We start from the raw sequence: 13,829 nt of genomic DNA on the forward strand, positions 1-13,829 counted from the left end.
CGCTTACTCGTCTAGTCAGAAGAGAGTGCTAATGTTGGTTTACTCATGTCTTGTGTAGGATGTACTGTATGTTCAGGATACTTCACTCTTATGAGTCAGATCCTGCGTGAGCTGATGGGTTTGACGGTCATTTCTCATTCAACTCAGTAAGAAACTGCTAAATGACAGCATACTCAGAACTCACCCCCCCCCCCCCTCTCTCTTCTTCAATGGCAGGTTGGTGGACTTCACCAGGTTACCCTCTCCCACCCCGGAGAACAAGGACCTGTTCTTCGTGACCAGGAACTCTGGGATCCAGCCTTCCCCTGCGCGGAGCTCCAGCTATTCCGAGTCCAACGAGCCTGACCTGGGCATGGCCAACGGCAGCAAGAGCCTGTCCATGGTGGACCTCCAGGAACCCCGCAGTCTGGAGAGTGGCCCAGGCCCCAGCCCCTCAGACGGCCTGAGCGAGGGCCTCCTGGCTGGGGGAGTGTGGTCAGCACGAACCCCCCAGGGGAACATCACCGGAGGTCCTACCCTGAGAAGGCCAGGTCAGACCCCCACCACCCCGGGGTCAGAGAGCGTTCCAGGCAGGCCGTCCCAGCTTCTGGCCCCCCTGTCCTTCCAGAACCCTGTCTACCAGATGGCCGCAGGTCTGCCCGTGTCACCGCGCGGCTTGGCTGACTCCGGCTCCGAGTGCCACAGCTCTGTCAGTTCCCATAGCAACAACGAGGATGGTCCAGGGGGAGGAAAACACGCCTTCCTGAACCACGGGGGAGGAGGGGGAGGGGGAGGAGGAGGGGGGGGAGGGGGTGGGGGAGGAGGAGTGGGAGGGGGAGGAGGGGGGAGCAGCGGGGAGGAGTACGCCCGGCGCTCAGGGGAGTTCACACGCAGGCAGCTGTCCCTCACTGATGCCCAGCACCAGCCCACAGTCCCCAGGCAGAACAGCGCTGGCCCCCAGCGCAGGATAGACCAGCCCCCGCCTCAGACCGTCACCAGGGGGCGCACTCCCCCCAACTTGCTCAACAGTGGGCCCTATCCACGCCCCTCCAGTGGCAGCATGATGTCATCATCCCCCGACTGGCCGGGCAGCGGGGCGCGGCTACGGCAGCAGTCCTCCTCATCTAAAGGGGACAGCCCCGAGACCAAGCAGAGAGCCCAGCACAAACAGGTACAACACACACACACACACACACACACACACACACACACACACACACACACAGCTTTGCATATGAAGGGCCTTGTCTGCAATCATGGTGTTAGTTGCTAGACTGTTATGAGAGTACTGTCTAGTCTCCTAGATTGTGCTCCAACTCAACCCAAATCACATTAATCAAGGTCTTTATTTTTCTAAATGTCTGATGACCTTACAGTGTCCCATAGTGTAACTGTGTCCTGAAAAAACATCCTCTGATTCTACTTAATCACATTATCCCTTGCATGTTCACGATGCGTGTGTGGGTGGTTTCTGTCTCCTCTGTCTGAGCATGGAGGAGAAGCACCCTTCATTGTGCCCTAATGAATAACAGTCATTGTGCCTCTAATAACAGTAATCCACATTGCATGCCTATTGTCTCACAACAGTAATAGCCTAGGATCAGTGAGAGGGACACGGGCGCAGCCTTTTACCTCCTCATTCCCTACTAATATACACACACACACACACACACACACACACACATACTCACTCAGGTCACACACACAGTCATTTGTGTGTGTGTGTGTGTGTGTGTGTGTGTGTGTGTGTGTGTGTGTGTGTGTGTGTGTGTGTCTTAGTGCAAGGTATTATGTATGCATTATGTATTGATTCCATTAAGTCCCTGTGCTTGGGTGGTTACTGTGTTGTCAGCAGGTCAGAGATAGGTCGTCATTATAAACCCTGGTCGATGGCCCTCACCGATCTCTGATCTTAACGTGACAGGAAGGACATTCCCACAATCCACCTGCCCTCCCCCAGGAAGGGATTGATTGGATGGCCGATTGATTGAATGATTGAGAGAGCCCAAGGGTTAATTCGGTTGGCATGGGGACACACTCATACTTCCACCGTAAATGTGATTTTATGAAGTGATGTTGAGGCGATGTCCTCTCTGAATTCCTTTGTTTGATTATTATGTCCGCAGATGGAAAAAGTATTTGGCAGGAAAAATCAATTCTCCCATTGAATCACAATTCTCCCATTGAATCACAATTCTCCCATTGAATCACAGCACTGGCTGGTTTCAGAGTGTATGGATTGTTAACTATACGCTAGAGGCGTACTTGAGAGTCTGCAGTGAGTTTCTGCGATATAGATCAGTGAAACTGTAGCTACAACTCAAATCTGACTGTATTTTTATGGAAATGTACTGTAATTATGCCGTCTCAATCTAAAGGGGTGTCAGTGTAAACAATGTCATATTGTACATCAACTACTAACACAGCTACTTACCAACCAAGACTAACTTACTAACCTACCTATATCCAATATAAACCTCAGCCTGACTGTCACAAGCCTGAGTTGTGTCTTCAAGGAGTCTCCAGTCAGTGTGTGTGTGCTTTGATGTATATAGATTCAAATTAATTCAGTTCATCATATTTGAGATTCAAATTCACATATTCAGTAGTTTTCAAAGGTTGCAGTTCCAACAACTGTCTTTTGGACTTTCCCTGTGAACCGATCCTACTGTGTCTCTACCTTCACCCACCAAAGACTCTGTCTCTCACCACCTGTCACTCAGCTTAACTGACAGATCTAATGATACACACACACACACACACACACACACACAGACAGACAGACAGACAGATGGGTGGTTTGATGATAAGTCCCAGATGATTGAGATTAATTGAACTGTTACATTGCCACACCTGAGCAAAGAATAAATACACAGATCCAGCCAATCCACACCCAGCCTCTGTCTCTGCCCTCAGGCTGTACATCTCAGTCGCTGCCTGCCTATTTATTTAATCTGATTTATTTTCCTTGCTGCTTTTTTTGCTTCTGTGTGTGTGTGTGTGTGTGTGTGTGTGTGTGTGTGTGTGTGTGTGTGTGTGAGAGAGAGAGCACGCACGCATGCACGCCTGCTTGTGTCTGTGTTTTTGTGTACCTAAACTGTGTGTGCGTGCGTGTGTGCAGGAGTGCGTGTGTGCAGGAGTGTATGTCTATGTATTTGTTTATGTCGTTAATTCCATTCAGCTTTAGAGCCAACATTTTATGTTTCCATGTGCATTTCAGGCTTATTCCTGTGTGTGTGTGTGTGTGTGTGTGTGTGTGTGTGTGTGTGTGTGTGTGTGTGTGTGTGTGTGTGTGTGTGTGTGTGTGTGTGTGTGTGTGTGTGTGTGTGTGTGTGTGTGTGTGTGTGTGTGTGTGTGTGTGTGTTCGTTCGTTCCACTCCGCTCATGTGTGTGTGTTGTGTTGGTTCCACTAGGCCCCCTCCCCAGTGAACCCCAATGCGCTGGACCGTACGGCTGCCTGGCTATTGAATATGAATGTGCAGTATTTAGACCATGAGGGGATGGACCCCGAGTCCAGAAACAGAGAGGATCTCACTCAGACTGAGAAGGTAACGTCCCACCCCCCTTAACCCCCCCCCCCCCCTTAACCTCCTCGACTATTAAAATACCCCGTCTGTCCACCCCTTAGACCCCTCCTCACCTAACCCCCATCCTGAGTAACTCCCTTTTAAAGACTACCCACCCCCCCACACACACACCCACTGTAACCAACACCTTTTCTCTCCCCAATGTCAAGCCCATCACTCCCACCCTTAATCCCTAATCCCTGACAATGACTCAATATGACGCTGCATCTCCAACAATAGATATTCCTGTTTGTATGGCGACCAAATGGTTGAACTGCGTTTGTGTGTTTGTTGTGTGATGTGGAGGAACGCTTCCTGCTGCTGCTGCTTCTGCTGCTTCTGCTTATTCACCTGCTGATCATCCCACCCACCAGTGCATACCTACCTACCATTGGCTACCTACCTCAACTCCCATGCTTTGATTGGCTCTCACACCCTCCACCTTACGTCACTCATGATCAATGCCGATCTAACACACTTGGCCCATAGGGCGGACAGTACAATACAGCCAATACAGGATCTATCAAGGGTCAGTACTGAGGACAGATACAGACTGGAACTGAACTGGGGAGAGATACAGGACAAAAATGTCCCTCCTCACTAGTAGACTGAGAACACCACCGTTGGCGCACAGGGTAGCCCAATCCAGAGAGAAGGAAGGGGGAAAAGGGACTGGAACATTATTCCAGTACGCCACCTGCTCTGCACTTTGTCTGCTCAGTTCATTTTGAGGTCTCAGGTGTTGTACTAACCCCTTGGTGTCATTCATGTATCCTCAATGCTTTGAAGACATTGTGGGTTGTGTGACGGCGTGTTTACACAGAGAGAGAGAGAGAGAGAGAGAGAGCGAGAGTGAAAAAAGGAAAGCTCCATAGCCTAGTGGATGAATAGAACTGACAAAGAGACAGATGGAGGAAGAGAGAAAGCGGAGGGATTGGGTTGTGGTTGATATGCCTGTATGAATTGAGGGATGAGAGAGAGAAGATCTGACAAATTCTTATTATGACGCCATGATTCCCCCTGACAGGAAGAGATGTATTAGACACCTCTGCTACTCAGAGGGAGGGAGAGGGAAAGGACAGATGGAGAGGAGAGGAGAGGAGGGTGGTGGGGCAAAGGTATGGGGAAGAGAAGAGAAGGGAGAGATATATTAGATGTCACCTCCTTTCTTGGGGGGGGGGGGGGGGCAGCGTGACACGAGAGAGGAAATGTGAGGAAGGGAGAGGAGAAAATAATGGGGGAGATGAGGAGGAAGAGGAGGAGGAGGTGGTGAGGGAAATCTATGTGAGGTCAATGTTTGGAAGGAAATGGAAGGTCACAGTGGAGGGGGAGACGGCGAGAGAGAAAGGTGAGGACAGAAGAAGGTGACAGGAGAAGATAGATGGCCCTATCCAGGTATAATTGATTCTAACCAGTATCAGAAATATCAGACATTAACTGCTCTCTTCAGACTCTGACTCCAGCTTTCTCTCTCAGAGTCAAACCAGATAGTGTAGTGGCTCTTTACAACCTGGTTTTGATAGCTGTTTTTGATAGCTGTGTGATTGAGGTGTGTGTGTGTGTGTGTGTGTGTGTGTGTGTGTGTGTGTGTGTGTGTGTGTGTGTGTGTGTGTGTGTGTGTGTGTGTGTGTGTGTGTGTGTGTGTGTGTGTGTGTGTGTGTGTGTGTGTGTGTGTGTGTCTACTGAGGTGATCTGTACTGGTGTCGTAAAAGAGGCCACCCACCCTGACCTCTGACCTCAGGAAACCCCCTGAAACATTCACCTGGCCTGCTATGATAGACTCACTCTCTGTCTTAGGCTCTCTCTCTCTCTCTCCTCCTGTCAAACCGTGACACACTGAGTACTTACTAAAACTCTCTTTACCATATAAAACAGAGAGAGTATAAGACTTTTTGAGAGGATATTGTTTGGACTATCCCTCGTGAGATGCTGTCTCCCTGTCTGCAGTAGACCTGCCCTCCACTGCAGCAGGATGTATGTTTTTATAAATCCAGAAGGGATTTGCCTCCTCTGCTGACTTCTTGCCAGCAGAAACACTCTGCAAAAGCGCTCCCAAGGTCCGGTTGGAGGTCAAGGAGAGCTTTTCTAGGCTTATTCCCCAGCCTGGATTTGAGCTGTGGAAGTCACATCTCCTTTCCTCCCTCTGTCCTCTCCTCCCTGTCCTCCGTCTCTGGAACAGTGCCCAGCTTTAAGCCCACCCTCAGCCCTGCTTCTCTAAGGTCACAGGTCAGGGATCCGTAGAAGAGCACTAGTGAGATGTTGGACATGGTAGGAGAGGGAGCACTCCTCTCAGGGGGCTTCTCCTCTCTGACGTCTAGTCAAAGTCCTCTACACATCTACACCTGACCAGTCAGGGTATCAATTTCTCCGATTATTTTGGACAGTTTAATGGAGCTCCTCGGATGAAAAGTAATAGCCGTTATATAAGAGGCAGAGAAATTGGGTGTGGAAATGAGGAGCCACTGCTCTCAAGGTCTACTTGGAAATTACTATAATGAGGACATTGGCTATGATTATGATGATAATAGTGATGATTATTATGATTATAGCCCTGACACTTTTTCCACAACTGGCAGGAAATTAATTTCTTCATTTCCAGCAGAAGATGGCTCTACTGTTGCAGTTGTTGTTTTTGTTGTTGTTGATGTTGATGATGATAATGTCTCTGACTCCTCCTCTGTTTCTCTCCTCTGTCCTCTCTGTGCAGTACCAGCAGGAGATTGTGGTCCTCCAGGACAAGCTGCGCGTGTCGGTGCAGAAGCTGGAGGAGTATGAGTCCCGTCTGAAGGGCCAGGACGACCAGGCCCAGAAAGTCCTCATGGAGTACCAGGCCCGGCTGGAGGAGTCGGAGGAGCGCCTGCGCAGACAGCAGGACGACAAGGACCTCCAGATGAAGGGCATCATCAGCAGGTAACCACGCCTACATGTGACTCAACACTGAGGGTGATGGGGAAATGTAGTCAGAAGTCTGTGTGTGTGTGTGTGTGTGTTTGTGAGTGTGAGTGAGCGAGCGAGAAAGAGAAAGAGAATTAACCTCCTCTCTGCCTGGTGAGGGTAACGGTAAGAGGAGGACGTTGGTGGCCACCTCACAGAGAGAGCAGAAGGAGTGAGTAATGTAAAGGGAGAGAGACAGTAGTAACATACGGACTGAGACAGAGAGAGAGAGAGAGAGACAGACAGAGGGGCAGAGAGAGAGAGAGAGACAGACAGAGGGGCAGAGAGAGAGAGAGACAGACAGAGGGGCAGAGAGAGAGAGAGAGAGAGAGAGAGACAGACAGAGGGGCAGAGAGAGAGAGAGAGAGAGAGACAGACAGAGGGGCAGAGAGAGAGAGAGAGAGAGAGAGAGAGAGACAGACAACGTTATCTGATGTGTGCCCGTGTCTGTTCCTGATGTTATCTCCAGAACTGTGATGTCAGGAGACAAGCTGCTTCCCTGTTCCTGTCAGATCCCTATCAGCCAGCACCCTGCAAACTCTATTAGAGCTAAACGCATGGCACACCACTGTGTTGGACACACACGCGCACACACACACACACACACACACACACACACACACACACACACACACACACACACACACACCTCACACCTCACACCTCACACCTCACACTCTCAATTAAAGCTGGGCACTCTTATACATCTCCAAGGGACTAGCAGGGGACCTCACTAAAAACTCTACTTAGGCTCTGCAACACTTTTACAGAGGTCTTTCAAACAGACACACATCACCAACACACCTGAAGTACACATACCTAATGCTAACACAAAACATCCATGTGTAGCCACCTTTTCTTAAACACTGCTTTGTTGTGTGTGTGTGTGCAGGTTAATGTCTGTAGAGGAAGAGCTAAAGAAGGACCATTCAGACATGCAGGCTGTGGTGGACTCCAAACAGAAGATCATCGACGCACAGGTGAGATTTAGTCCTACACACACACACACACACACACACACACACACACACACACACACACACACATACACACACACACACATACACTTACCCAAACCCTCAATACTACTCCCATCTACCCTACAGACCAGGACAGACCTGCCCTCAGTGATAGGAAGTTGATTTACCATTTAAAAGTCCATGGAGACAGTTGAGTCCCTAGTGTATTAAAGCGGTACTGCATGTCTCAGAGTCACTCGATTTTGTTTTCATGATCGTTTAATGGCTGATAATTCCTCCTAGTGTAAACCTGAAGGAACTGAGAGAATGCACCCACACACACACCCACACACACATTCTCTGATCTGAATGGGATGGCATTGACAGTTGAGTCGTTTGAATGAGGAAGAGACAAAAAATGAGAAGAGAACACAAAAGCTCATATAGCACTTCTTCAAGTGTGCCCAATGTATTGGGATGTATTCCTGTGTGTGTGTGTGTGTGGGTGTGGGTGTGGGTGTGCGCGTTCACGCGTGTGCGCGTGTGTGTGTGTGTGTGTGTGTGTGTTTTTGTGTGTCATCTGCTAGAAGACGTGATGGGTGACAGAACATGGAAATACAAAAAGATGTTTAATTCAGAACTGTCAAACTGTGGCGTTGACAAGATTGGATGGGCGAGCTAGTGACTCAGAGACTCAGTCTTACAGGCTAACTAATATTTACATTTACATTATTCATCCTCCCTGTCGACAAGCTTGTTGGCCGCGACCTGTTTGCCTGGAAGTATTTTTCATCCATTTCAGACAGCGGAGAAGCAGTAGCGAAGTAGCAATGTAGCACATTGAGATGCAAATAGAGGGGTATTGTTGATGGAGGGTGATATAATGCTAGATTAAACACAGGATGGCTGTGGCTGCTGCTCACCGCCACTCTGGGGGATTAATCAGTATTAGACTGTTGTTAGCCAGACGGATCACATCATTCACACAAGAAACTGGTCTAAGGATGAATCACATCACATCACATCACATCACTGTCCTGGAGTAAAGCTAACACAAGGACAGATACTCTCTCTCTCACACACACACACACACACACACACACACACACACACACACACAAGAATGTGATTTGACAAAGCTTGAGCAACACACATTTAAAAGACACCTCACATACACAGCGACTTACAGACACAGACATACACACAAACACAGACATACACACCCATGCACACACACACACACACACACACACACACACACACACACACACACACACACACACACACACACACTCAAAAGTCCTCCGCACACAGAAGTAATGAGACTTGCATAACTGAAAATAAACATGCAGCTTTAAGGCAATGAGCCGCCACCCAGAGTAAACAGAGGGAGAGTGAATATGAACAGCTCATTAAGGAGAGAATGAAAAAGTGAATACTCAATTAGAGAGCAACTCGGGTGGATGAGCTCACCCAGCAGTGGGACCTTTCCACATGATACAATATACACAGTCAACACTGCCCACATACGGACAGGACAGCAGAACACACTACAGCAGTATTTTCCTGCATGTGTTTATTTGTTTGTTTGTCTGTCTGTCTGTCTGTCTGTGTGTCTGTCTGTCCATCTGCTTTGTTTTGGTGCTGTGTGTCTTTCACTATGTCTCTCTTTAACCCGATTATTGTGTGTGTGTGTGTGTGTGTGTGTGTGTGTGTGTGTGTGTGTGCAGGAGAAGCGTATAGCGTCCCTGGATGCAGCCAATGCTCGTCTGATGAGCGCTCTGACACAGCTGAAGGAGCGCTACAGCATGCAAACACGAAACGGCATCTCCCCCACCAACCCCACCAAGCTGCAGATCACTGAGAACGGGGAGTTCAGGAACAGCAGCAACTGCTAGAGAGGGGCTGTTTGTTTAAGTGTGTGTGCGTGTGCGTGTGTGTGTGTGTGCGTGTGAGTGTGTTTGTGTGTGTGTATGCGCGCATGCGTGTGTGTGTGTGTGTGTGTGTGTATGTGTGTCCATTTGAGAGTCAGGATTTACCAGAGCACGTGCGTGCGTGCGTGCGTGCGTGTGTGTGTGTGGAGGAGGATGAGGTGCTTGTAGAGGACACTTCCTATGGACACTACATAGTGGTGAGTGTGAGTGGAGAGGCCACTGTGAGGGGGGCCAACAAGATGAGGCGGGACTTCAGTTTCACAGACAGATGCTTGAGAGAGGACTGCAAATGAACAGAGCTGAACACCAGAGGGCCTTTAGAGGAGGATGGCCAGAGAAGGCGGGGCAAGCTGTAGATATGAACTTAACTCTCCGTCAATCAACCGATTTGGATGTTTCCATTGGATGTATGCAGTTGCTGGGACAATTTAAGACTCGCTGCCCAAGCTTGGGACAAAAACCACTATATAATCACACAATGTCAGAGACAGGCACCCTAACCTCTCTCCTCTCCTCTCCTCTCCTCTCCTCTCCTCTCCTCTCTTCTCTTCTCTGTTACGACCAGGTTACGTGGACCGTGTACAAACAGAAAGAACAGTAACAACAGAAACAATGTTGTAGTAGTCTGGATGAAACTACTTTTTCTCAAATGTTTTATTTCGATCTAATGTCATTCTTTTAAAAACCAAATAGGAGCTTAAGAATCGACTTATTTTTTCCTTTATCAAGTCCTTGGGTGTGTTCCAAAGTGCCCCCTGCTAACCCCTACACCCTTGTCCTCTACATAGTGCACTTTGTGAAAGCTATTGGTACATGAAACGCCTTAAGTAAGGAACGCACCTCTACTTTGTCCTTCAGCTCCCCCCCCCCCCCTCTGCAAAAAAGGCACAACTTATACTGTGGATTTGTAAAGGAACAAATATATTGTATAAATACATCACTTAATGTATTAACACTAAAGTAAATGAACTCTATGTGAGACTATATTAATGCAATTTAATATAGATGTATGCATTTCCTTTTTCCTCTATGAAATATACATGAGCATATAGCTATATTTGATAATCTCAAATATATGAAAAGCAGCCCTTACCGAGGAGTGAGTCATTGAGTGTTTGACTTGTGTTTATATTTTTCTCCATTTGAAAGACTGAAGCTTTAGTGTGTATTATAGCTAGCTAGCTAGCGCCTTGAGGGAGGGGCTACTCTGAGCAGTGAGCAGCATCATCAACAGGAATCACTCTTTACACCTTAACGTAGGTGACGATGTATCATATAGGTGAACTCTTTCTCCACAGCATAGGAAACACTACACATCATAATGCTCTTAATACTTCATTCAAATGTAGTGCATCACTCTACAGTACAGTACTCTCAGTGGAGTGAGCTATATAGAATTGTGTATTTTCAGGACTTTTTTCGCTAGCCTAGTACAACTGTCAAGCTGCAGGCCCTTCCAGTGTTGTGTGAACTGCCACAGTCTGGGGAGCTCTCCCTCACGGTGCTAGTCACTGCTTTGGATGTGCGGAGAGAGTTGTTGGTTCATTGGGACCGTTTTCGATTAGCGTTTTTTTGGGGGTTTGCTCTAATAATTCATGTTTAAGGTTGTATGTTGGTTGTGTGTCCCTCCATGTGGAGTCTGTTAGGCCTGTAGCACAAGGGGGAGAGAGGGGTGTGTTTACACACACACATATACACTGGACTGGTAGGGGTCATCTGAAACCATGACCTCACAGGTTAGAATCGTACTCTACTCTCCTATATGCCAATGGTAATGAAGCATGCTGCATCTAGACTGTGATTCCCTTTAGCTTTGAGGCATCTCTCCTCTCCTCTTTTCTATCTCTCCCCTCACCCTTTATCTCTCTCTCTCTCTTTCTCTCTCTCTATCTTTTTCTTCTCTCTCTCTCTCTCTTCTGAATGTGAAGATGCTACTCAAACGCACGGTTGGTCTTAACGTGGGGTCTAAAGTCCTTCAGAATGATCCTAGCTCCTATTGGCCCCCACGACCCCATGACATTTCAGCATCTAGATTTTGTATCATTTTTGTATTCCTTTTTCTTACCTTTACAGACAAAAAAAGAGTGAAAAATCTGCATGCTTCATTCTGGCGCTATAACCGAACGTAGCGTTGGTTTCACCGTTTGTTTTTAGTTGCCAACATAGGAAGGTGATGAACTTCTGTTTTTATTTGCTGCAGACATAAATATATGATAACGAGTGTATCGAGAGGCTGGACAGCCTTGGAACGTGTAAATAAAATGTTCACAATATTTTTACCTAATGTTAACAGATTTTTTTTTGTAAATGTACCTTGTGTTCTACTCTGCTGTATCAATATGACATGGATATTGTAAATAGCTCAATCAGTCATCTGTCCTCATGAGTTAGAGCTCCAGGTTTTAGTGACTTCTGTCCTCTTCTGTCTGCCGCACATTCAGTATTCTCTTTGTTACCTTTATTACTATCAAAGGAAAAACACTTCCAAGTATCAGTAGCAGAAATTTACCGGATGTTTGACTGTTGGGAAGTCTTGGATGAAGTTACGTAGGCTTCAGGGTAGGCTGGGTCCGGACTTCCACCAATCAATGACTCGATCACGTGTGATGAGAAACACAAGCACAAAACCTAGCTCTCACCAGTCCAGCTCTATGCACTTTTCAAATGAGATTCCATGTCGGTTTCAGTTTCAAACATACACTTGTGTTCGTGTGCAGCAGCGTGCCACAAAGCTACCAGTAGGAAACCCAGATTGTCATTTTCCCAATGACAAGATGTTATTTTAGACATAAACAGTACATAAACAATATCACAATACATAAACAATATCACAATAATTTCAGTGTTTCGAGGGAAAAAAGAGAGTACTGACTGTTGGTAGAAAGCCAAACAATTTTCTCTGGGCAGAACTATAATATGTCAAAGATGTCTAAGGTTCCTCTGCCCCTGGCACCAGTTAACCAGGGCATAGCTGCCATGTCTTAATTTATCTTACCACACCCTGCCCTGTGGTGGCTCCCCATCACACCAGGCGTCCTATGCCAGCGAGTGGCCAAATGTCCTATATTAGTTAGATACAGTAGAAAGCTGTCATTTGAATTTGACCAGGGCCACACTGCATATGCCAGTAAGTAATTCAAAATGGAGATCTTCAATGCAATCTTCCTTTGTTTGGCTATCAATTCTGCTTCATGGATATTTGTCAGCTCATGTCACTCCACCTCTGTTGCATCTTTATTGAGTTGGAGATAAAAAGAGGCAGAGAGAGCTGTGATGGATGTCTTTGTAGCATTACACACTCACTTATTGATACAGTACAGCCAGTGTGTAAAAAAAAAAATATATAAACTAAATATAAATCTATAAATAAGTAAAAGATGTTGTATGTTTTCTAATATCTTGTAGAAAATACTTTTGTAAGTATGTTGAAAGTAAAGTATTTGCTGGATTCTGCTTCCTTTGACGACCGTGACAAAACAATAATGTACAGAGGGAATTGTTTGTGTTAATGATAAAATGTGGCTGTGCAATTTATGTACATTTGCAACTAGACTTATTAAAGTTTTATTTAGCTATTTTAAGTCTCTGCCTCATGTGTTTTTTTGCCACTGCGGTACAATCTTTTCCAGTTGAACACTGAGCAAAAGATGGAATACCAATTCTAGTCTACATTGTGTAACAACCCTTAAGAAGAACTGATCAATTTTTAAGTGATATTATTATTCATTGTTTTGAAAATTTAATACAGTTCTTGTGAACGGAAAATACAGGATTAGTTGATTGTCATTACCGAGACGCCCAGTTCAAGAACGGAGAGTGAGACGTGGAGAGGAGGGGAGGTAGAAGGGGGAAGGCTAGAGAGAGTGCTGCATGTTCCACAGTGAGGCTGACCTACATACTGCCTGATTGTTATTCCCCACAGTAGCGAGAGGAAAAGAAGAGAAACACTGAAATGTTCCAAAAACACAGGAGCTAAAATGGAGGACATATGCACATATGCAATATATATCTTTCCTTCCCTGATACTGTATAGAAAACTGAATGTCATAGGATCAGAATTCAACCCTGTTCTGGAAATTGTCTGAGGTCAGAGGTTGTATTCAGCCCTGAACTACAGTATGCAAAGCAGTGCAATCATGTCTTCTCCAATGTTATCCACATACAGCACGGGGCTGTTTGTTTTGGACTGATTGCATTCGTTAATATATTTTCCATTCATTTTGGCTCAGCGGTGGGTGGGGGAGCAGGCGGGGAGGGTGTGTTGGGGGAATGGGGGGATGGACCTCATTACCAGCTGCTCTTCATCACGGTTATTTCAGAGGGAGATGTCTTTAATTGCTCCCCGCGAGGCTTACTTATCGGCCGAGGCGGATGCGTGGACTGACCTCGACTTTGCCTCCCTCTACTCGTTGAGTGGGCAGATTTAGGGCACATCAAACTAACTCCACCCAACACCA

General features: G+C 46.7%; 1 protein-coding gene across 1 annotated transcript in view; it reads left to right on the forward strand.

Annotated features, from left to right (window-relative positions):
• Positions 1-12,953, forward strand: part of dab2ipb (DAB2 interacting protein b) — an 89,309-nt gene extending 76,356 nt beyond the window's left edge. Inside the window, exons 12-16 of the mRNA XM_083670733.1 lie at positions 217-1,150; positions 3,393-3,527; positions 6,253-6,455; positions 7,372-7,459; positions 9,169-12,953. Coding sequence (XP_083526859.1) covers positions 217-1,150; positions 3,393-3,527; positions 6,253-6,455; positions 7,372-7,459; positions 9,169-9,336 — 1,528 coding nt within the window. The 3' untranslated portion in view covers positions 9,337-12,953. The remainder of the gene's footprint in view (positions 1-216; positions 1,151-3,392; positions 3,528-6,252; positions 6,456-7,371; positions 7,460-9,168) is intronic.
• Positions 12,954-13,829: the final 876 nt, after the last annotated feature.

This window comes from Argentina silus (assembly GCF_951799395.1).
Source record: "Argentina silus genome assembly, chromosome: 5".
In the NCBI taxonomy this organism is placed as follows: Eukaryota; Metazoa; Chordata; class Actinopteri; order Argentiniformes; family Argentinidae; genus Argentina; species Argentina silus.